The sequence below is a fragment of the Halichoerus grypus genome, chromosome 4, assembly GCF_964656455.1.
Source record: "Halichoerus grypus chromosome 4, mHalGry1.hap1.1, whole genome shotgun sequence".
Classification (NCBI taxonomy): Eukaryota; Metazoa; Chordata; class Mammalia; order Carnivora; family Phocidae; genus Halichoerus; species Halichoerus grypus.
The window spans coordinates 192,741,750-192,765,348 of record NC_135715.1 but is presented as its reverse complement, the minus strand read 5'-3'; the positions used below and the strand labels follow the sequence as shown (position 1 = coordinate 192,765,348).

General features: G+C 61.3%; 1 protein-coding gene and 1 pseudogene across 29 annotated transcripts in view; both read left to right on the top strand.

Moving 5' to 3' along the window:
- The window catches only part of KIF1A (kinesin family member 1A), a 98,529-nt gene extending 87,073 nt beyond the window's left edge, over nucleotides 1-11,456 (top strand). For 17 of the 29 annotated variants that reach the window (XM_078071591.1, XM_078071590.1, XM_078071589.1 and 14 more), the window contains 11 exons: nucleotides 432-546; nucleotides 1,503-1,636; nucleotides 2,404-2,465; nucleotides 2,808-2,953; nucleotides 3,241-3,441; nucleotides 3,909-3,986; nucleotides 4,795-4,919; nucleotides 5,850-6,002; nucleotides 6,560-6,752; nucleotides 7,608-7,726; nucleotides 8,053-11,456. In XM_078071591.1, the coding sequence (XP_077927717.1) occupies nucleotides 432-546; nucleotides 1,503-1,636; nucleotides 2,404-2,465; nucleotides 2,808-2,953; nucleotides 3,241-3,441; nucleotides 3,909-3,986; nucleotides 4,795-4,919; nucleotides 5,850-6,002; nucleotides 6,560-6,752; nucleotides 7,608-7,726; nucleotides 8,053-8,095 (1,369 nt within the window). In that variant the 3' untranslated portion in view covers nucleotides 8,096-11,456. Of the gene's footprint in view, nucleotides 1-431; nucleotides 547-1,502; nucleotides 1,637-2,355; nucleotides 2,466-2,807; nucleotides 2,954-3,240; nucleotides 3,442-3,908; nucleotides 3,987-4,794; nucleotides 4,920-5,849; nucleotides 6,003-6,559; nucleotides 6,753-7,607; nucleotides 7,727-8,052 lie in introns of all 29 variants that reach the window. The other 12 variants (XM_078071585.1, XM_078071576.1, XM_078071575.1 and 9 more) reach the window with 1 other exon arrangement.
- Nucleotides 11,457-18,431: 6,975 nt separating this feature from the next.
- Nucleotides 18,432-23,055, top strand: LOC118551701 (putative aquaporin-12B; annotated as a pseudogene).
- The last annotated feature ends 544 nt before the right edge of the window (nucleotides 23,056-23,599 follow it).

The window sequence follows — 23,599 nt, the reverse complement described above, 5'->3', positions numbered from 1 at the left end:
GGAGATGGGCCACAGAGGGTTTTGGCAAACCCAGGCAGGTTGGCCCCTCCTTACTCAGACAGGGCAGGAGGGGGCGGTCCCCGTTCTGCCCTCTCCCCTTCTCTCCACCTCCCTTCCACTTCCCCTCTCCTCCCTCTCTCTCTTCCCCTTTGTTGCCATGTCCCAGCCCGCTAGCCTCCCTCCCTCCCTTCTCTGCTCCCTCTCCCACTCCTGCCTCAGTGCCAGTGCTGTGGGCTGCCCCACCCGTCCATGCACAGGGGAGCCCGTCCCCCCCAGCCCGAGTAAGGAGGAGCCTGTTCTCTACACCGCCCAGGCAGCTCTCCCCGCAGTGGCCCACACGTCTCTGTCCGTGTCTGTCCGTCTGCATGTCCCCAGTCTACGAGCGCGGCCCGCGTGCTGTCATGTTTTACCTTGTCTCCGCTTCCTTCCAGGACCTTCTACCAGTTCGAGGCTGCGTGGGACAGCTCCATGCACAACTCTCTCCTGCTCAACCGGGTCACCCCGTACCGAGAGAAGATCTACATGACTCTCTCAGCTTACATCGAGGTGAGAAACCCCCAAAGCCACCATCCCCCAAGCCTGAGCTGCTTGCCATGGGGCAGTGAGGGTGCTTGGTGGCCCCGGATAGCCCCAGATGACCCTACTGTCTTCTCAGAGGATTGTCAAGTCCTTGTTCAATCCCCGTACTTTCCAGGGCACTGCTCACAGCACCCACCTCCCATCCCACTAACTTCAGGGTGCGGTTTTGCCCTCGGGCTGCGGGATGGCTGCACCCAGGCTTCAGACGGGCTGAAAACAGAAGCCTGCTGACCCCACCCTGGGGTCTTGGGCTGTACCTTCCCTTCGAAGCTCTGGGGGAGGCTGGGAGCACGGGCATTGCTAGCTGGGTGCAATATCGAGGCATTAGGAGGTTCGGGGTCGGCAGCCGGGGGCACAGGCACAGCAAAGGCACCCACCTCCTCTCCAAGCCTAAAACTCCAGCTGTGATATGGGGACCCACTTGACTGCCTCTTGGGATGGTGGTTTGTTGGGGAGACGCTGCCAGGGCTCTGCCCCAGTAAGGCCCCGGCACACACAGGCTTTGTCGGGGTGCTGTTGAGCTTCGGGAAAACAAAAGAGCCAGCTGTGTAAGACACAGCCCGTCAGCGCCCTGGGAAGTCACGGAGAGGAGAATGTGGGTGCGGAGCCAGGAACTGCTTCCATCCTCACTGACGTTTCCGGGAGGGTGTCGCCTGATCCCATGGCGAGGCAGCTGGGGCCCGTGTCTGGGATCCTCGGGGTCCCAGGCACCAACACCCGGCCCTCTGCAACCCGGGAGGTGGGGCCCTGACTCTCCCCCAGGAGTCAACTGGGGGGAGCCGAGACCTCCCACCTGGGTCTGGAGCCATGCCAGGGGCCCAGGAAGGTCTGAGGCTGCCGATCGGTGGTTAGAAGGGGGTCTAGGGCCCGGGTCCTGTGGGGGTGCTCATGTGCCTGAGCCCCGCCCCTGCCCCCCGTGGCAGATGGAGAACTGCACGCAGCCAGCCATCATCACCAAGGACTTCTGCATGGTCTTTTACTCTCGGGATGCCAAGCTACCTGCTTCACGCTCCATCCGCAACCTGTTTGGCAGTGGGAGCCTGCGGGCCTCGGAGAGGTGAGCCTGCGGGTGGGGGCAGCGGGGGGCTGCACAGGGAATGACTGGGAGAGGTGAGCCTGCCCACGGCGGGGGGTGGGGGGGCTGCTGTCTGGACTCTGCATGGGGAGTGGCGGGCAGTGCCCAGCAGAGGCTCGAGTGACAGGCCTGCTGCAGGCCAGCCCAGAGGAGAAGGCAGACTGGCCACTCTCCCAGTCAGTCCCCTGCCCTGGCGCCCTCCTGTCGGTGGTCCTGGGCCCCACTCCGTCCCCACGGCTGAGAGACCTCCTCCCCAGGGACCTCAGGGATCATGCCAGCAGGACCGGGGCCTGGGATGGGAAAAGGACGCTCTGGACAGAGCCTCTTGCCTCTGGGAGGCTGGTAGCACCCAAGGGAGAAGAATGTCAGGCCCGGGGGCTAAGCCACCTACGCTCACCTTCAGTGAGGCTCCCCACACTGTCTCGTGGACCCCCGTGTGCAGGACACTCGGGGCACAGACAGGAAGACGGAGTGTGGGGTTCAGGACGTAGCGGCCTCAGGCTGGCTATGACCCAGGCATCCGGGGTCACGTGGTGAGCATGGGCGACTGCCTGCCGGCTGGGCCCACCTCCATGACAAGGTTGGCTGTGTGCACTCAGCCGAAGGGGGCCCGGAGGGGTCAGGGCTGCAGCTCAGGGCCCCCCACGCCAGGCCACCGGCATGGGTGTGCAGTGGGACCGTGCCCAACGTGCATTTGACAGGCCCTTGCTGTGCCTGGTGTCCCCACGTCCCCCCTCTGCTTCCTGCAGCAACCGCGTGACGGGCATCTATGAGCTCAGCCTGTGCCACGTGGCCGATGCCGGCAGCCCAGGTAGGCCTCTGCCCTGCTCTCTCTGCTGGGGGCGGCACTTTGTCAGGGAGCCAGGTTTCCCTGGGGTCACTCAGGTCGCCTCAGCTAAGCTGCTGTTTTGGGGGGCCCTCCCTTTTGAGACTCACGTGCTCACGTGTGGACTTGCGGGGTTGTCCTGAGAGGCCAGAAGACAGTGAGGGGAGAGGCAACGCTGGGGGTGGCCTCATCCACCGTGCTGGATGACTTCCTGTGGGCGAGGCGCTCCCCGGGGGGACCAGCCTCCCTCCGTGGGAAAGTCCCCACCCTGAGCCCAAGGCCTGGTGCCAGGGCAGGGATGTGGCCAGCCCAGGGTCCCCTTTCTAGGGATGCAGCGGCGGCGAAGGCGAGTGCTGGATACATCTGTGGCCTACGTCCGCGGCGAGGAGAACCTGGCGGGCTGGAGGCCCCGGAGCGACAGCCTCATCCTGGACCACCAGTGGGAGCTGGAGAAGCTGAGTCTGCTGCAGGAGGTGAGCTTGCGCGCAGCGGGCACGGACGGCCCAGGCGGCAGGTGTGCTGGGAAGCAGGGTGCTGTGAGGAAGCTGCGGCAGGAGCGGGAGTGTCCGTCTGCTCAGTGCACGGGCGCTGGGGCCGCAGACGCAGGACGGAGGGCACCCCGCTCCGCCTCGGCGGGCGGCCGGGGGGGGGCTCCAGGCTCAGTCGCGTCCCCAGCGCGGCCAGGGGAACGTTGGGTGGGCTCTCCCGGGTCCTGGCGCCCTGGGGCGCAGCGCCGAGCTGTGTCCGGTCCCTCGTGCAGGTGGAGAAGACCAGACACTACCTCCTCCTGCGAGAGAAGCTGGAGACCAGCCAGCGGCCCGGCCCCGAGGCGCCGTCCCCTGCCTCCAGCGAGGACTCTGCGTCCCACGGCTCGTCCAGCCCCTGCTCCCCGCTCTCAGCCGAGGGCCGGCCGTCCCCTCCGGAGGCTCCCAGTGAGAGACAGCGGGAGCTAGCCGTCAAGGTAGCTCAGGCAGCACTGCACTGACCCCGGCCCCTCCAGGGCTCTGGTGACCCAGCCTTGTCCTATCAGAGCAGGAGGGGGGGAACGAGGGGTCCACAGAGGCCCCTTGCCTGCCCCTCACTCCACCCACAATCGAATTTGGCAGCCTTTTACAGCTTCCTCCCCCAAGCAGTGATCTGCTTCCTTGAATACCTGTGCTGATGGAGAGCTCACCCCCTCTATCTAGAGCTGGCTCTTTCTGTGGCTTGACAGGCCACTGGGAAGATCTCTTAGACTGGGCAATGCTGCCCCCCATCTTTGCCCTGGGCCCGGGGTCTGCTCCCAGAGGCTTCCCTGGCTCTCCCATCACCTTGGAGGATGGAGCTGCTGAGCCCGGGCCCTCAGCCAGTCCTCCACACCCAGGGGCCGTGCCTGTGGCCAGGCCAGGTCCTAGGCACTTCCTGACCGGATGTTTGCTCTCGTTGCAGTGCTTACGCCTCCTCACGCACACGTTCAACAGAGAGTACACCCACAATCACGTGTGCATCAGCGCCAGTGAGAGCAAGGTGGGCGGCGAGGGCCCCCTGCGGGGCTCTTGGCACCAAGAAAACTGTGCACCCCTATTCAGGGAAGGAAATCAGGGTTTTCTTAGAAACATACCGTCATAGCCTAAAGGAACACCGCATAGCCAAGGCCAGGAGCCGGGTCTGTGTGTGGGGTCCGTGGAGTGCTGGGGCCTTCGGGGCCAGTCGGGGCCAGTCGGGGCCAGGCCCACCCAGTCCCCTCCCTGCTTCCTCCACCTGGCCCTCACTCCGCTGCCTCTGTCCTGGGCTGCTCATGCTGCGTCCCCGGAGCTGTCCTTCCTCTACCGGGGGGCCATTCCTGTGCCTCCCCCACCCACCCTGGCGCAGGGCTTGCCGTGCACAGCCTCCTTGCAGCCTCTGGCCCATCACCGGTCTTCACCCTTGGCCCACAGCCTGCCGCGTCCCGCCTTCCTCCTTTGCACCAGCCTCCCCCTCTGCCTGGAAGGGCCTCTCCCCACAGCCCCTGGGCTGCCCAGGGTATAGTCGGGGCTCAGAGCCCGCACCTCGGCAGAGCCTTCCCTGACCCCACTGTGGCCCTGGCTCGCTCTTCGGAGCCCAGCGGTCACAAATCCCTCCTGAGGCAAGACAGAGCCCGCAGCGCAGGGAAGAGCAGGCCAGGGGTGTGTGGGGCTGGGAGAGGTTCGGGGGAGGCTGGGAACAGGGTCTGGCCTGCAGTTGGGATGGGGGGTGCCCTAAATGGAGGTAAAAGGTGAGCCGAGGTACAGGAATTAGCCCCTGCTGGGGTGTCCACACCCCCTATGACCTACAAAAGGCTCACTCTCCTTCACAGCTCTCTGAGATGTCTGTCACCCTGCTTCGGGACCCGTCCATGTCCCCTCTGGGGACGGCCACGCTCACCCCCTCCTCCACCTGCCCCTCTCTGGTCGAAGGGCGGTACGGAGCCCCTGAGCTGAGGTGAGTGAGCTCCAGGCTCCTGGAGAGGTTCTCAGTGCCAGGAACCGACTGACTAATGGTGGCTGCAACTCAGGTGCAGAGTGTGGGGGCGGGGCGGGCACAAGCGAGCAGGGACGGCCGCACACATCTAGGGCAGGGCCAGGTGGAAGGGGTCTGCCCCGCACCCTGCCTTGGCTGGCATGACCCCCATCCAGTCTCCAGTTGTCTTACTCTTCCAAGGACGTTTTCTGCTGAAACGTTGATTTAAAGTGTTGTGGGGACTAAAGCCAGGAATGGGTCAAATAGCACAGAACAAAAAACCCTTTTCAGGGGGAAGCGCTCATACAATACTCAGTAGGATAAAAGGTGACAAGGCAGAGCCCAGAGACCCATGGCCCACGGCCTTGACAAGGACGGCCTGACATCTGCCCAGTCCCCCAGCGTTACTAGCACCGCTGAGCCCTTACATTTTAAATCCCTCAAGGTGTCCACGTTTTGTTCGTAAAACAAAAAAGGCATCAAGCCCTCTGGGCCTCCCCAGAGACAGGCCTCACTGGGCATCGGTCAGGCCCTTTGGGCCCAGCAGGCCCCTGTGTGGATGGCCCCTGAGGATGTGGCGATAGACTCAGCTCCGCTGGGGATCTGGAGAGAGGGGCCACTTTCACGAGGGCGGGGAGCAGAAGGTCCCGCAGGAGAGGGGCCGTGGATCTCGCGCAGCTGGCCCTGCCTCTGGCGCGGGACCCTCCCTGGCACCCTGGCGCAGCCCTGGAATCAGGTGGCCCAGATCCCCCAACTCCAGCTGTGGGTGCGGCTGGGTGGACCCTGAGAGGTGCTCGCGGTGGCCCCGAGGGGGTGATGCTGGTGGTGGGAGGAAGCCCTGGCCGGGATGGCGCCCCAGCCCAGCGAGGCGTCTCCTTGCAGGAATGCAAAGGCTTGGCTTTGCTTTCCCAGGACCCCTCAGCCCTGCTCCCGGCCGGCCAGTCCAGAGCCCGAACCTGTGCCAGAGACAGATCCGAAGAAGCTTCCCTCCCCGGCTCGGGCAACGGAGGCGGACAAGGAGCCCCAGCGCCTGCTGGTTCCCGACATCCAGGAGATCCGGGTCAGGTGTGTGGGGGGCCCTGCCCCAAACAGGGGCGCTTCTAAAGCACCACCCGGCCTGCTCTGTCCCCACAGCTCCATACAAGGGAGACAGGCTGGCCACCCCCGACCGAGGGCAGGGGCAGAGAAAGAGCGGACGGCACAGGGAGGAGGGTGGGCCGGGGCCAGGCCCGGGGCGGGGGACCAGCAGGCGCCTCTGCAGAACCATGGTTTCCGTGCTGCGCGTTACTAGTCTGGCCAGGCAGCCCTAAGAAGGCACCGTCTACGGGCTACGGTCACGTGACACAGGGCCAGCTCGGGGCAGCTTCAGCTTTGTTTCAGTTTCTCCATCATACAGCTGGGGAAACTGAGGCCCGGAAGTGGCGGTTCTGGTGTCCGACCTCCTGGGTTGGGGTTCCGCCGGGTACCTCATAACACCTTGGCCCTGGCTGTCCCCGGGGGCCCACTTTCTGACCTTCCCGGTGGCCGGTACTGCCCCGGTCCTGGTGGTGGGTGGGGGCCCCGCGTGGAGACCCCCCCGACTGCCAGGAGCACACGAGCCAGCAGCTGTCCCTGCCCTGCAGCCCCATCGTCTCTAAGAAGGGGTACCTGCACTTCCTGGAGCCGCACACGGCGGGCTGGGCCAAGCGCTTTGTGGTGGTGCGGCGTCCCTACGCCTACATGTACAACAGTGACAAGGACTCCGTGGAGAGGTTTGTGCTCAACCTCTCCACCGCCCAGGTGGAGTACAGCGAGGACCAGCAGGCCATGCTCAAGGTGCGGCCTCGGAAACGGGAGGGGGGGTCCCGGGCTGGCCGAGGCCTGCAAGCCACCAGCGGGCCTTGGGGAGGGGAGCTGGGCCTAGTCCCCTGCGGGCCCTGTTCAGTCTCGCTGCCAGACCGAGGCCCTCGTGTTCTGTCTCGCGCAGCATCCCTCTGCCTCTCATGTTGAGGGTCCCTCTCTGCTCACCTGTGGGGCTCCTAGTCCTGGTGACGACCAGCCGTGATGGGCTGTGGTCCTGCGGGGGTGGGGGGCAGGCGTTGACCCACTCCCATTCAGGAGAGGCCAATACCCAGTCCCCTTCTCCTGGGGCCACGCAGCCCCGTGGGGCTGGCCATGTGGGCCTGGGAGTCCGGCCTTCCTGTCCCCAGGCTTTGTCCTGCTCCCCTCCGAGCCGCAGTGGCCCTGGACGTGTGTGCCAGGAGCCCTGACTCCTTCTGCTGGAGGTCGCAGTGCCCACTAGCTGATTCTGATGCCCTGTAGTAGGAGTTTGGGGGCACGAACTCAGCCTGCCACCCACACCGAGTGCTCGGACTTTAGCAGAAGAGGCCAGGCCCAGCTGCTGAGCCAGGGTCGCGGGGAAGGAACCTCCACCCATGGGGGGTAGACGCATCCTGGGGGCTGCAGAGCAGCAGCGAGGTAGCCCTGGGCGTGAAAAGAGTCCGGGTGTCCTGAGTGCAGAGCCTTCTGCGAGTGGACCACACCTGCCCGCATCAGAATGGGCCGTGCGGGCTGCAGAGAGTGGGGGGCCTTCCTGCCCGCGTCCTGCCCCCTGAGCGGTCCTAGCCGGGCCCCAGGGGGGTGGCCGGGGGAAGCCTCGAGGCTTCTCACGGCCGCCGCCCGCCCCCGCAGACGCCCAACACGTTTGCTGTGTGCACGGAGCACCGGGGCCTCCTGCTGCAGGCCGGCAGCGACAAGGACATGCACGACTGGCTGTACGCCTTCAACCCGCTCCTGGCCGGCACCATACGGTACGGGCCGCCCGCCCCCCTGCTCCTTGGCCGGGGCACGTTCTGAGGACATTAGTGTTCGTTGTGGGTCGCTGCTGGTAAAGTGTATAAATCCCCGAGACGTCCAGTATGTACAGTCTGCCAGGGGCCGGCCTGACGTAGGTGGAAATGCGGCACGCAGTCAGGCCCCGGTGGGTGGGACACCTGGGACCCCTGGCTGGCGGGCGGGCTGCCCCCGTGAGCCACGGGGACGGGAGTCGCTCTCCAGGTGGTGAGGGAAGCAGAGGGGTGTCAGCGGCATGGAGGCCGGCATCCCGACCGCAGCTTGTCTCCCGACCCTCCCGCAGGTCCAAGCTCTCCAGAAGGCGGTCTGCCCAGATGCGGGTGTGAGCCGGAGCCCTCCCGACAGCCAGCAGGCCGGCCCCACCCCCAGGCCTCATCACCACCCGTCATGTCACGCGCGCCCAGCCTGCCCCACCAGCCAGCCAGCAAGTCCCCTCTTGGGGACGCCACCTCTGGCCCGGGGACCTGCGCCACACGACCTGTCCTGCTCCCAGCAGAGGCCGCGTTTGTTCTTTGTTCTTTCCGAGCGTGCCCTGGGTGGGAAGAGCTGGGAGGGGCTGGAGAGGCCAGAGGGCCCAAGCCACGGGGGCATCACCGCCGTTCTGATATTTTTTTAAGCATAGACAGACTTATAATTAATATACATTAGTTAGTGACATTGAAACAGTCCACTCAGAAATTAACTATAAGACTGTGTTCTATTTATAAGTATTTATTTCTAATGCCTTCACATAGACCCGTAGGATTCCGATGGACCTTGTCCCCCGCTTGCTCCCACTCACATCCCCCAAGGCTCGTAGGGAAGGCCGCGGTGAAGGGGTGTCTGCACAGGCCGGGCACCTCCTGTTGGCACCATGGGGGCACGCCAGGCCAGGCCCAAGCAGAGGCTTCTCCCCAGCCGCACAGGGGCAGGCCCTCATCCCGGAGCGTGTGTGTGTGAGTGTCAGGGGACCTGGTGCCTGGAGTCCGAGCCACGGAGGGTGGCGTGGTCTTCTAGCTGGAGGTCTCTCTCCCTGGGAGCATGGGGAGTGGGGGGAGACCAGGCAGACGGGCACCTGGGCTGTGGGGCTCTCCTGGCAGGGACTGTAGGTGGCATCGTGTGTCTAGGCCAGCAGGGTGCTGGTGGCTGGAGTTCAAGATGGTCCAGGCGGTGAGGGGTTTGGGGTGCAGCTTCTCCAGCTGCTGTGAGAAATGGGGTGCGCTCAAGGTCATTCCTGGGAAGAAAGTGTGTGACGTCCCCCCTTTGCCCCAAGAGAAGAGTTTCTGAGAGTCCTGGGGTCAGGTGAGGGCAGCCAGCGCCGGGGCCACTGTCAGCCCCCTGTCCTGCTCCCAAGGGGGCTGTCCTTGTGCTGTTCAGAGAGCTCTTGTTACGAGATTCACTTCGTTCTCTCTGCAGACTCCATGCCCGAGGGCCAGCCCGGACAGGGCCAGGGTCTGCCCCAGGCATCACACCCAGGCCAGAAACCCGTCAGAGACCACGGGGCCCAGGGGGTCTTCCGTGACCTGTTCCCACACCCAAAGGCACACATGGCCTTCTTCCAACTCTAGGAAAAACAGCAACCAAACCACAAAACCCCGGTCCCCACCATGGCCCACTGAGAGCAGCTTTCATTCAGAGTTGGCGGGGAAGGTTCCAGGCCCAAGTTCGAGGCCAGCTGGTCCACACTGTTCCCTGCTGCCTTTGCCGGGCCCTGCGGGGCGCCACTCACGGACCCCTCACCTTTCCACTCAGTTTGGATTACCTTGTCGCACCCCAGTCAGCGGTTCCAAACCCCCCCTTCGGCCTGGGCCGTCCCCACGTGACATGTGGACACTGTCCCCATTCTGTGCACGGAGGTCGGAAGCGTGTGCAGCCGCGTTCCTCCAGGGACGCGTGGGCTCGGCTCCCATGCCAGGTGAGAAGTTTGAGGCTCTCCTTGGAGAAGTTATTCAGGCCCCTTCAGCGCCGCCGCGGACGTGGGGCTAGGTGGTGGGCTCCCGACCGGAGTGGCCTCTGGCCCGCCAGCCGCCCCAGCCACCCCAGCTCGGCTGGCAGCAGAGACGGAGCGTGGCTGTTCCACACCGAGTCTCAGGCAGCGCACCAGTGGCCCCTTTCACTCGCTACCACCCTCGCCCCCCAGTGCTGGGAAGGCAGCACGGTGGAGAAGCTCCGTCACTGAGACACGGTCCGGGAAACCACATCTGTGAGGCGCAGGGCTCAGTAGGCTTCCCTGGAGGCCCCCAGACGAGGGCTCACACCCCAGGCTGAAATCAAACGTCATCCAGAAACCAGACGTTCCTAGGCCTGGACGAAGAGAACTGGGGTGCAGCACGGTCCAGAGCAAGCGCTTATTCTGGCTTTTACAGTGGCCTGGAGGGCAGGGAGGAGGACCAGGAAGGGAGGGAGCTGTGCCAGGATGAGTTGGGTCCCAGGAGCCCCGCCTACCCGCAGGGAGCCCAGAGGTGCGGGGCCCCGGCCACAGCCCGCTCAGGTCAGCCAGCCTGCAGCCGTGGCCTCAGAGGGTCGGAGGCCCTCGCACCCAGGACGCAGGTATCTGAGGCCAGCCAACCTACAGAGCACCTGCCTCGTGGGGTGGGCTGAAGGAAGGGGGCCCATGCAAGGGTTTCTGGCAATCACCCTAAATTCGGGAGCCTCCACGACCATGGAGGTGCTCCAAGGACTGTTTAATTCTGGCCTGGTGGCACTTGGCAGTTGCCTGGGAACCCCAGCCCCGTTGTCACAGCCAGACCCTCAGAGTTGCTGGGGAGAGAAATCCGAGTCGGAAAAGCTGGTCTCTTCATGTCTGCCCTTGCCAGAAGCTACCCACATGTCACTTTAGGGGGGACAAGCATTTAAAAAACTGGGATGTGCTCTTCACATCTGTGACCCAGGAGGCTGATCTGGGGGCCCCTGAGGGTCTGCCCGTTGTGGGGTGCAGAGGGGAAAGTCAGACCTGACTATTTCCCACTAAGTGGGGAAGGAAGAAAGATCCAGAAAGCCATCTCTCTGGGAGGTTTTTGTTTTAACGCTTGATGCCACTCATTTTGGTTTGAGGGACAGCCATCCGCACCCAGAGAAGCTCTCTGTCTCCTCCAGGGTAGGGTGAGCTCCTTCTGCCATGGTCCCAGGAAGGGCGGGGCACCGCTAGGCTCCAGTGCACCCAGGCTAGTCCCCAGGGGTGAGGGTTCCGAGGCCGCCTCGTTCTGAGTCATCACCCCTACGGTGCCGGCGTCCCATTCACCCTCACACGCTCACGCTCACACGCCCCGGGTGGCTGCGGTGAGCTGCCCTCCGTCAGTCCTGGTCCTTACTCCACACCTGTGGGGCAGGCATGGCAAAGCACCTGGGGAGAGTTCCCGAATGCTGCTGGTCCCGGGGCGAGCAGGGTTGCCGTGCTGGCCCTCTGTCAGCTCCCTCCGCGCGGGGCCCCAGGAGGCACCCTCCTTTTATCCCCGGGATCAGCAGAGGCTGTGGCTTCCTGAGGGCCTGAGCCTCCTGCCTCCAGCCGTCCCCCGAGCTCCCCCGTGGCTTGTACATATGTGGTTGTGTGGCACACCTGGCCCCGCGCTGTAACCACCATCCTGACGTAACGACTAGTTCCCTGACGTCCTGAACCCGAGTGTTAGGCTCTAGGCTCCTGTACTGTGTGTGTGCACTTAAAATTCTGTCCAATTAAGAAATAAATGTGGTTCCTTATGCAACACCAGACCTGCGGGCCTCCACTGTGGCTTTATTTGTGTGTGAAGTCTGTTGGCTGCAGCCAAAAATGGCCACTGGGGCCACATGCCCAGCACTGTCCAGAGACAGTACCCACTCCCCACGGTGGGGAGCTGGTGGGGGCGGAGAGCCCAGGGGGTGTGAGGGACAAGATGGTGTTTATCACGGGAGCACCACCTGCTTCGCTCGGCAGCTGGATCGTACCCGTGTGTGTCGCTCATGCGCCCTCAGGCGCGCCGGGCAGCCTCGAGCTTTCTGTATGGTCAGCATTACCCCGTACCAAAACCAGACAAACGTATTACGAGAAAATAAACTACAGACCAATATCCTGCATCCACAGAGAAAACAAATACTTTCAAAAACTTTTTACCAAATGGAATCTAATGACATGTAAAAAGGATAATACTGTCATCACCAAGTGGAGTTTATCCTGGGAACGCAAGGTTGGTTCAAAAACTAATCCGTGTGATTCATCATATTAAACTAACAGAAGAAAAATCGCCATCTCTGTAGACACAGGAGAAGCATTTGACAAAACGTAATATCCACTGCTAACTAAGCCTTCAGCCAATAAGGTCATAGAAAAGACCAATAGGGCAATAAAAACATACCTGATCAATCAAAAGAAGAAATGAAAAGTAAGGGCACAAAGAGCAGTTGGACAGAAAGAAAACAAATGTACAATAATAGACTTCTGTGCAGATTGGCCCTTAATGACGTCAACTGGAAATGGACCAAACATCCTGCTTCAGTCAGGAGAGACAACAGTGGTATTGAGATAGAAAAATTCTATATGAAGAACTGCTAACTGGAAATCTAAGGTATTTGGACGACATCTGCCTCATTATGGAACCACACGTTACAGGGTGGCTGAAGGAAAACTGAACCTGAAATTGACCCCGTTTCTGGATAAGCAGAGAGGGGCACCGGGGGGCTGCAAGCGCCAGACTCCAGTGTGTGTGTTGGTTTGTGATGATTCCAGACCCACTTGTTTGTGACTTAAGCGAAGTTGTTTTGATCTCAGGGTGAATGTGTTGACACTGAGGAAGCTGTGTCAAGATGCAGTTTTCCACATCTGTGGTCCATAAACCGTCGCAACTGTGGATGGGCACACAGGGAAGAGGGGCCACGACGAGTGGGCATTTAAGCTTCAAATATCGAGAGCTTGCGAGGACATCCCTAGAACGTCTGGTCTGGGCGAGGCCATCCTTCGCTGATCTGCAGTGCTGTCCCAAGACCTGGGGCATCGGCTCCTGCGCGGCAAGGTGCCTGGCGGCCGTGGTGAAAACGCCCGAGAGGGAACCTCTTCCAGCCAACACGGCACCTCCGTTCCCCTACAGTGTGCTCTGCAGCGGGGGACCTGGGCTTCGTGCCTGCAGCTGGACATCCGCTCTCACTGGCTAAGCTGCCTCTTCTGAGGACCCACTCGCAGGAAGGTACCCCTCAACTCAGTAGGACTTCCGTCCTGTCCTCTCCCCTTTGCCTGGAACAGTCGTGCATCAGTCGACTGCTGTCTGGAGAGTGTTATTTATTGGCTCATAAGAGACGTCATCCTGTGTGCCACTGACTTGGCGACTATGACTACTATAAATTATAACTCCCACGTGGACCTGCGCTACATAAACTGTTAGCAAAGACAGGGATCAGTCTCTGAGCATAGCTGGCCTCAAAGAAAACATCCAGAACATGGGAAAATTCATGTGAAAGTGACCTCAGTTCTTCAACAAATAAACTGTAAGATGAGAGAATGAAGGAGATCCAATGAAGAGACAATCAAGAGGCCCCTTATGGATTCTGATTTTCCTAAATGTCGAAAACATTAGGTCATCAACTCAGATTGTAAAGATCTTAGCAGCCACGATGCCTCATCCTAACAAGAAAAAAGCTGAATAAAACCAGAAGCAGTGAGGTCATATGATACATGAACCCTGGTGATGGGTGTTAAAGAGGGCACGCTCTGCATGGAGCACTGGGTGTTATACACAAACAATCATGGAACACTACATCAAAAACTAATGATGTAATGTATGGGGATTAACATAACAATAGAAATTAAAAAAAAACAGAAACGAGTTTTCTCGCATCTGTCAGAGAACTGAGGTCACAGGGCAAATTGTCCCCCAGAATCCGGAGCAAGGAGCGCGGACGGTCCCAGCTGAGATCTGCTAGTGGGTGCAGAAGCTGCTGGGGCCAGAGCTGCATAGGAACACTGGGACGGCAGTTTTTATTTTTTTTTTTTATTTTTTGAGAGAGAGAGAATGAGAGAGAGAGAGCATGAGAGTGGGGAGGGTCAGAGGGAGAAGCAGACTCCCTGCCGAGCAGGGAGCCCGATGCGGGACTCGATCCAGGGACTCCAGGATCATGACCTGAGCCGAAGGCAGTTGCTTAACCAACTGAGCCACCCAGGCGCCCTGGGACGGCAGTTTTTACTCTGCATTGTTGGACGCCCAGTGTGGACTAGCTGGAGGTGAGGAACTCCTCAGGCTTAAAGGGACCCGTGGCTTTTACCAGAAGGAGCCCACCAAGTTCTCACCGTGAAGAGTGGAGAAAAATCCCCTCACATCTTTATCAGGAGGAACGGAAGAGTAGTCATTTTAGAATGTGTCCAGAGCTTTCTCCATAACAAAGTCGTGGGGACAGGAGGCAAACTAGGAATAGAGGGGAGCTTCCTCAACTCGATAAAGAACATCTGCAAAAATCGTACGGCCGACGTCATACTTACTGGTGACAAACTGGAGGTTTTACCCCTTCGACTTAGCAGGGTGAGGAGGTCCTTTCACCAATCCTATTCGACACTGTCCTAGAAATTCTAGGTGCAATAAGACAAGAAGGGGCATACAGATTGGGAAGGAAGAGATAAAACTGTCTTTGTTTGCAGATGACAAGATCGTCTGAAGAAAATCCCAAAGAATTGACCAAAAAACTCCTGGAACTAACCAGAGATTATAGCAAGGTCACAGGACTCAGAGATAATACACAAAAGTCAATCGCTTTCCTATAAACCAGCAATGAACAACTAGAATTTGAAATTAAAACAAAACAGAACAGCATTTACGGTAGTACCGACAGAGAGAGAGCGTGTGCGTGAGCGCGTAGGAGGTAAAGCTCGAACAGAATGCGCAGGATCTGTATGCAGGAAACTACAAAATTCTGACACAAGGAATCAAAGAAGACCTAAATAAATGGAGAGCGTTCTGTGTTCCTGGACTGGAAGTCTCAGGATAGCTAAGATGTGGATTTTTCCCAGCTGGATCCATAGATTCAATGTGTTCCCAGCAAACTACGCAGATATTGACAAACTGATTCTAACATTTATAGGAAAAGGCAAAAGACCCAGAATAGCCTGCCCTGTACCGAAGAAGAACAACGGTGCAGGACTCCCGTTACCCAACTTCAAGGCTTGCTATAAGTTCTCAAAAATCAAGACAGCATGGTATTGTCGAAAGAATAGACAGATCAATAGAACCGAATAGATCCATGCAAATAGTCAACCAATGTTAACAAAGGAGCAACGGCAACTCAATGGGGAGAGGACAGTCTTTTCAACAACGGGGCCGGAGCCATGGGACGCCCGAGTGCAAAAAACAAACAAAACCATCTTACACTTTCACAAAAGTTAAGAAGTTAAGTCAGAATAGACTTTAGACCTAAATGTGAAACACAAGGCTGTAAAACTTCTAGAAGTACTTATCAAAAGACATCATTAAGAAAATGGAATTGGGGGGCGCCTGGTGCCTCAGTCGGTGAAGTGTCTGCCTTCGGCTCAGGTCATGATCCCGGGGTCCTGGGATCGAGCCCCATGTCGGGCTCCCTGCTCGGCGGGGAGTCTGCTTCTCCCTCTGCCTCTCCCTCTGCCCCTCTCCCCCTCCCCCCACCTCCCACTCTTGCTCTCTCAAATAAATAAATAAAATCTTTTAAAAAAAAAGAAAATGGAATTGGATGAAAATATGTGTGAAACAGTTAGTTATAAGACAAGGGACTTTATCCAGAGTACATATGGAATATGTGAAGAATCATTAGCACTCAATCAGAAAAAGATACACAGCCCAATAAAATATTGAGGAGCGGTAGGTGAGCGCGCATTGAGCTCGTGACCGTGGGCAGTTGTCGTCGGGGAAATGCAGCCGGCCACCACAAGGACAGATGAGCGCCCGGCGGAAGAGGAAATGTGCTTCGGACTTCAGACACCGACTGTTGGAGACACCGCGCGTCCCCCCCCCCCCCCGCCGCTCCTGGCCACGCACACCTTGGGGAGCCCTGTGACCTGTGCCCCGACCTCCTAAAGCTAAGCAATCCCCTGCCCCAGGGCCCCGAGCACTCCGGGCGTTTGTCTGTGGAGACTCGTGCGTGAGTGCTCGCGACAGCTTTCTTCGTGTTAGTCAAAAACTGAGAAAAAAAAAACAAAACTGAGAAAACCTAAAGTTCGTCATCGGGAAAATGGATGAACAAGCTACGATCCGTCCACCAAACGGAACTCCAGTCGGCAGTTAAAAGGAAGGCGCGCCGCCCCCACAGCCCCACGCGAGGCCAGCAGACTCAGCGGCGTGACCGTGGCGCGGTGACAACAGGCATCCGAGGAGCGGCGGGGTCAGCGGGAGGCTGGGTGCGAAAGTCTCTCTCGGCAGTGGCGCCCTGCCCTGGCTTTGTCCGGGTGGCACGGCATGGCCGTGCGCTCCTGAGGCCGGTGTGCTTCGCTTTATTTGAGTTTTAGCTAAAAGTTACAAAATATGTGAAAATACAAAATCAGTTCCCTTGATCCTTCAGCGGGAGGAACCACCGAGCTCCAGCCAGGAGGCTCCGTGGTCGCGGAGGTGTGGTCGTCGGGGCTGAAGCCACGTTCTGCGTGCTCTCGCTGGGCCGGGCCCCGCCTGTTGGAGGGTGGAAGGGGGCGTCTGTGTGATCCCTGAGGGAGCCCCGGCTGCTCCGCTCCCAGACTCCAGGCCTCTAGAGCTTGCCTGTGACTCTGAGATGGCCGCGGCCGAAGAGGAGGACCGGACAGATCCCTGCCCCCTCACCCCACCCCCATCCCCCCTCCCTGGGACTGGAGTCTGGACGGTTGTCGGCCCTCCAGGGGGAGCAGCAGGGGGATTTCCTGTTGGGGTTAACCTCACCCCTGCCCCCCGGGGCCCAGACACCTTCCCCCACTCTGGAAAATTTCTGGACCTCAAGATCATCTACCGCAACAACCAGAAAGCAGCCGCTGTGCTGCATGCTTCGGACCCCCCTCCTGGACCTCAGTCTCCCCAGCTGCGCAAAGGGGGGCTGTCGGGGAGAGCCTTTGGGCTGGAACAGTACAAACAAAGGGACCATCAGGGAGGCAGAGGCACGCCAGAGATGAAAGATGGTTCTCCTGGAAAAGATGGAGCTACCCTTAGGCCTCCTTGTAAGTGTGGATCCAGAGGTCCAGAGCTGGGGCCCCACTCAGATCACGGGGGCCTGCTGGCCATCCTGCAATGCTGCAGGTGACAGGGCCATTGGGGCACAGCCGGGACTTTTGCCGTGGTCCCCCAGGCGTCAGGCGCTCTCGGATCGCCCTCCTCTTGGTGACGTCATACTCAGCCCCTTCTCCGGCAGCTGGGCTCAGCTGAACTCCTTGGAAGGAAATGCAGAGGATTTTGATGGGTGGTCCCACCTTCTCCTGAGGGGCAGGGGGACAGCAGGATGGGGAAGGGGTGCGGGCAGAAGTCAGGTGCTGCTGCAGGTCGTGGGGGTCCTCCAGGTGGGCACAGGTGAGGGGAGGAGGGGCAGAGGGGTCGCCTATACCCCCCGGCGGTGTCTAGATACTGGGGCCTCTGCCGCTGTGCTCCGAGCCCACGTCCACGGCCAACTGCAGATCTCGGGCGTTGGGACACGGGTAGGGGGCCGAGGCACCACGGGCTCTCACCTGCCCTGCTGATCTCCCCGCCCCACTGCGCCCACCGCCTCGGGCCGGCCTGGTGTGGCCCATGGCCATGCTGCGTCCAGCAGGCCTCAACCCGGGCCTTCACCCCCGCTCCCTCCCCTCCCCTCCCCGGCCTGGCAGCCCAGCACCTTCCCCTGGCAAGTACCCCCCACCCCCCACCCCCCTCCCCAGAGTGGCCATTTCCCTGGGCCCAGAATGACCCCTCCACGGGGGGCTGGCCGCCCTCAGCGACCCAGTGCAGCTGCTTGATGTCCACTCTTCCCTGAGGGGCATGGCCCGCTGGGGTCACTGTGGTGTGCCGGGGACCTCAAGCCCCTGAGACCACAACCTCCAGGCGTGTGTCCCTGAAGCCTGGCCAGTGTCCGGGACCGTCTCTGGCGGAGTCTCTGGACTGGAGAGCCATGTCCCACAGGGTCCCCAGGAGGGCCTCGCACAGGGAATCACCGTTTACCGAGGGCCGGGGCTTCTCTTCCAAGGTCCTCAGGTTTGTGCGCACCAACCATCTCTTTCTTAGAGATGCATTTTTGTCTATGTTGCTAGTCAGAAAAGTTAACGTGTGTGGTGTGGTGGGGCCGTTTCTGCAGGTTCAGCTTCCTGAGGCGTCCCTGGCAGCCTGGCTGGAGCCCAGGCTCCCTCCCTCCCTCCCTCAGGTGGGAAGACCCGGCCAGCAGACAGCTGCCCTCACCTGGTGGCAGGGGGCCCGCAGCTCAGGCAGAGCCGGGGATCCTCCCCCGGGAGGGACAGAGCACAGGTGCAGGGAGCTGCCAGGCTGTGCCCAAGGAGCCGAGAGCCCGGGGGCTGAGTCACGGAGCTCCAGTGGTGGCTTTGACGCTATGGCCCGTGTCCATATGGCCTGCAGCTGGCGGGGAGGGGGGCAGGGGGCCTGGCGTGTCTCACGTCCCAGGGAGGACGCCTGACCATAGGGCGTCCCGTTCGGCTCCCACGCCGGCAGCAGGTGCAGCTGCAGGTGAAGGCCCAGGTGTGGGGTTCGCAGGGCAGCCCGCCCAGGTGGACCCTCCCCCAGCAGCAGCGGCCTTGGGGCTGGGGCTGGGCCGGGCCCTGACATGTCAGCTCAGCAGCCTGCTCGGCCCCGCTCCTCGTGGAGCCCTCAGGGCCTGAGCGTGTCCCTGGCCTTCTTCGCCACCTTCGCCCTCTGCCAGGCGGCCAGGAGGGTGTCCAAGGCTCTGCTCCCGGCGGGCACCCAAACCAGCTTCACGCGGGAGGCGGTGGGCGCGGCCCAGCTGGGGGCCTGCTGCCTGGAGATGCGGATGTTGGTGGAGCTGGGCCCCTGGGCGGGGGCCTCTGGCCCCAACCTGCTGCTGACGCTGCTCGTCCTGGTGCACGGGGCGACCTGCGACGGGGCCGCAGCCAGCCCCACCGTGTCTCTGCAGGAGCTCCTCCTGGCCCAGGCCTCCCTGCCCGGCACGCTGCTGACGCTAGCGGCCCAGGGGCCGGGCATGCAGGTGGCCCGCACCCTGACCCGGCTCCACTGGGCCTGGGAGCTCAGTGACCTGCACGTCCTCCAGAGCCTCATGGACACACACTGCAGCTCGGCCCTGCGCACGTCCGTGCCCCACGGCACACGGGTGGAAGGCGCCTGTGCCTTCTTCTTCCACCTGACCCTCCTCCACTTCCGGAACAGTCTTCCTGTCTACAGGGTGCCCTGCTGGTCACCGTCACGGCCCACACGGGTGAGACCTGGCTGCCTCTTCCCGGGGCACGTCGAAGCCTCTGCACCCGCGTGGACACCCAGGAGAGAGGCTGCAGCAAGGGGGACCGCCGGCCCCCAGGGACTGCGGACGGCCCTCTCCTGGGAACTTGGTGGTGGTGGGATGGCAGCCAGCGGGACCCGACACAGTGCACTGGGGTGGGGTGCTCGGCCCCGGTCAGTGCTGTCCTTCTCAGCTGGGTCTCTCCACCCTCCGACTGTTCCTGTTCATCTCAGAGCATCTGCAGCCGGGGCGGGTGGGCAGCCGGTGCCGTTTCTCCAAGGCCCAGCCCACGCTCTGATCTGGAAGCTCCTGAGTCCTCTGCCACTCCTTCCAAGAGTCCCAGGTCCCTCTGTTTCTTCTTCCCCCCACCCCTCCCCACATGGCTCCCTATGTCTCCAGAGAGGGCAGCACCTCCCACCCTCCTCCCATCCTCCCCCCATCCTCCCATCCTCCCTATATCCTCCAATCCTCCCATCATCGTCCCATCCTCCTCTCATCCTCCCATCCTCCTCCCATCCTCCCATCCTCCTCCCATCCTCCCATCCCCCATCCTCCTCCCATCCTCCCATTCTCCCATCCCCCATCCTCCCATCCTCCTATCCTCTTCCCATCCTCCCATCCCCCATCCTCCTCCCATTCTCCCATCCCCCCATACTCCTCCCATCCTCCCATACTCCCATCCCCCATCCTCCCATCCTCCTCCCATCCTCCCATCCTACTCCCATCCTCCCATCCCCTTCCCATCCTCCCATCCCCCTATCTTCCTCCCATCTTCCCACCCTCCCCCCATCCTCTGATCCTCCCATCCTCCATGCCTGTGCCCGGGGCCCTGGGCCTCTGGACCGAGCTCTCCGGGGGTTCTTCAGTCACTGTGGAAGCTGCCCTTCCTACCTTGGTGGAGAAGCAGAGAGCTGAGGTCAGCTGCAAGATGGAGGTCATTCAGCGGGTGCCTCACACCTGCTCAGGGTGCTGGGGCTACAACTAGAAGGGCCTGAGGGCTGAGCCCTCCTGAGTGTGCGTTTGGGGCGGGCTAGGCCGGTGGGAAGGAACCAGCACTTAGGGCTGACTTTCTGAGACGCTGTCCACGGTCTGGCAGAAGACAGACACTGTGTGTCTAGGAAGGCACTGCTAGAGCCCATGTACAGGTGGGGAAACTGAGGCATAGGTGAGCAGAAACTTGCCAGGAGCAGGGCTCTGCGTCCAGACTGCCTGGGCTCCGGCCCTGGGGAGATGCCGGGAGCTCCTGCTTCAGCCCAGCAGCCACCCAGGACGCCGCCCCCAGAGCCTGGTTCCACCTCCAGCTTCGCCCGGGCTTGCGCACGCGAAGCCGCTGCTCCTTGGCCGTGGTCTACCCGGCCCAGGGTGGAGGGATGCTGGCGCTCTTCCCAGTCTCTCCTCGTCCGCCCCATCCCTCCTCCCTTCTCTTGTTTCCTCACTGGGCTCAGCCCTTCGCTGATGTCGCTCTGTCTCTGCCCCTGTCTGTCTCCCCATCTCACCGTCTCTGTCTCTCTCTCCATCTCTGTCTCTGTCTGTCTCTGTCCCCCTTTCTCTCAAGGACAACCTCCCACAGGCGGATGGGGGAGAAAAAGGGTGGGGGAAGGGAGTTCATCCAGGGGTGAGCAGTTGGGATGGGTGGTGGACGATCGTGGAGAGACTCTTGTCCTGGCTGCTCCCTGATCCCATGGAGCTGGCCTTGGTTGAGTGGCCCTCCTGCCCATGTCCCCATCAGCATCGGGGGTCAGGATGGGCTGAGCTCCAGGCCCCAGGCACAGGGCTCCGTCCCAAGGAGAGGCGGCAGTAGACAGGGCCCCACAAGGACCGTCTGTGTTTCCTCCCACAGCTGGACCTTTCACGTCCGCCTTCTTCAACCCCGCCCTGGCCACCTCGGTCACCTTCCCCTGCTCGGGGCTCACCCTGCTGGAGTGCACCCAGGTGTACTGGCTGGGTCCTCTGACAGGTAAGGGTCGCTGCGGGCAGCAGACAAGGCCAGCCCTGGACGGTGACTTGGGGAGGACTCACGAAGCGTTCCTGGTGGACATGCCTGTGGTCTAGCTCACTGGTGGGGAGCCGGTTCAGGGGCTGCTTGCACTCGGTCAAGGCGAGTGCTCAGAAACGTAGGTGTCTGGGCCATGCTCTCTCTAAGGGCCGATGGGGCCCCTCCCTGAGCTCCTGGCCTCTGGTGCTGGCTGTCAGTCCTGGGCATCTCTTGGCTTGTGGCCACACCTCTCCAATCTCTGCCCGTCCTCATGTGGCCTCCGCTGTGAGTCTGTCTGTCTCCACTGCTCCTCGTAGAAGGACACCAGCCACACTGGAGTCAGGTCCACTCTTCTCCAGAGTGACCTCATCAGTTTAACTACTTACATTTACAAAGATCCTATTTTAAATAAGGTCACATTTTGAGGTTCTGGGAAGGACATGAATTCAGGGGGGACTCCATTCAACCTGGTACAGCCTCTGACTCCGTAACTGCCGTCATGATGTCCAAAGCCATTAGGGTTCCCTTTGGAGGACTCACAGGGGTGAGGGGGGAAGAGGCTGGGAGGGCAGCACGCCCTCTGTGCGCATGCCCACTTTGTCCCTGTTCGGGGAGGGGACTCCCACCCTCGGGGTGCTCCTGCACAGCCTCTCTGCCTCCCGCCAGTGTCGGGATGGGGACCTCCAAGGCCGTTTCCATAGGAACAGGGCTCCGGGATGCTGAGCTTCTCACACACAGGGCAGCGCACCCTGCAGGTCAGCACCGGGCACATCCCACCTCCAGGGGACCTGGGCTGCACCCTGCTGGAACTTTGGGATTCTGTGGACCGACACGGGTTGCCTTTCAGCCGTCCACATGCTGGCTGAGGATTCTGCTCCCTGGGTCCCACTCACGTTTGTCATCCCCTGGCTGTTCAGTCTCCTTGGCATTTCTTTCCCCGCTGGTGGGCTGATGCCGTTTACTGAATCTCTTGTCTGTTTAGAGCAGTTGGGCCTGGGAAGTGGGGGTGGCTCCCCGGGCCGTGACTCTCCACGTGTGCCCAGATGACCCTGAGCAAGTCACTCACCTCCCTGGGATGTCCCTCCTCCGTAGCGGGGGTGGTCCCAGCATCCCACTCAAGGTAAAGGAGGTGCGGCAAGCGAAGCATGGGCATGTGTGGGCCCAGGGGCCATTCTCAGAAGCACAGCAGCTGGGGTGTCCATGGAGGCCACCCCTGAACTTAATGGGGCCCACACATTGCAGTTTGAGTCCTTAAAGGGTTCACATGAAACTTAGAGATAATGTGCTCCCCTCTCCTGCCGTGGCAAACACCTTCCCAATGACCCGGGCAGCCAGGAGGGAATTCAGGATTCTCTGCTCTGCGAGTTCAGGAAAGAACCTAGGAACCAGGGGCCAGGCCCTGCCCCTGCCCTCAGCCCCCCTGCTCTCTCCCCGCTCGGTCCTCACCTCCACTCTTGCCCACACCCCCTAAACAGCCATTCATACAGATGACAGGTCACCTTCAGGAGGCAGCCCTGGGAAGAAGGAACAGGCTGTGCACGTGGCTCAGGACATTGGTGCAGGGAATGCTGAGCCCGGGGCCCCAGAGTGTGGTCTGGGGTCTGGGAGTCGTGGTCTGGGAGTCGGCCCCTGGGGAAGAGCTAGGTAAGGGCTCCCTGGTAGAGACGGGCAGGCTCGCCCAGGCCCCGGGCTGCAGGATCCCCCGTCACACGGATGGTCTGGGGTCAGCACCCAGTGTGCCTGCCAGGCCCCGTGGTCTGACCCTCGGTTCCTCGCAGGCCCGGTCCTGGCTGTCGTGCGGTACCCTGGCCGCCTTCCTCGCCTTTTCCAGAGAAACCTGTTGTACAACCAGAAGAACAAGTACCGGACTCCTAGAGGGAAGCGGAGCCCGGGGCCGAGAGATACCCGACGCCTGCAGAGGGGTAGAGAAGCCGGGAGCCCACACGGAGCGGGTGGGGCGGCAGCTGCCGGGCTCCAGCTGAGCCGGCACAGTCCCGGTGAGCGGCCCTGGCTGGACCCTGGGACCCTTCCGAGCTGAGGGGGGACGAGACCGCACCACTTCCTCCCCGGAAACCATTTGTCCATAAACCATTCCTGAGACCTGCCTGTCTCCCTGGCCTGACAGAGGCTTCTGGAAGGGCAGGCAGGGGTGAGACCAGTCCACAAGGGAGGCTGGTCTGAGTCACCTCCATGTCCCACAAGGTGTCTTTTGCCTCTTCTTTTCAGAATTAGAACCAAAGGTAAGACCCGGGAGGGAAAGCAAGAGGTCCAGTGTGCGTCCCCCTGGTCCTGGGAAGACCCGAGCAGAGCAGTTTGCGCCGATGGTGCTAGCTGTCCTGAGAGACAGGGAACAGGGAGGTCCTGGGTGAGCTCTGCCCTCGTGTGGTGGCCATGTCTCCCTGCACCAGCTTCCCGGGGGATGGGAGAGAAAGAAGCCTCCCCCACCCCACTTCCTGTGGCTGCCCCTTCACCCCCTTTAAATCCTCTCCCCACCCACCCGGCAGTGAGGGTGCTCCGTCTGGGCCCCAGCCCCTCCTTGGAGTGG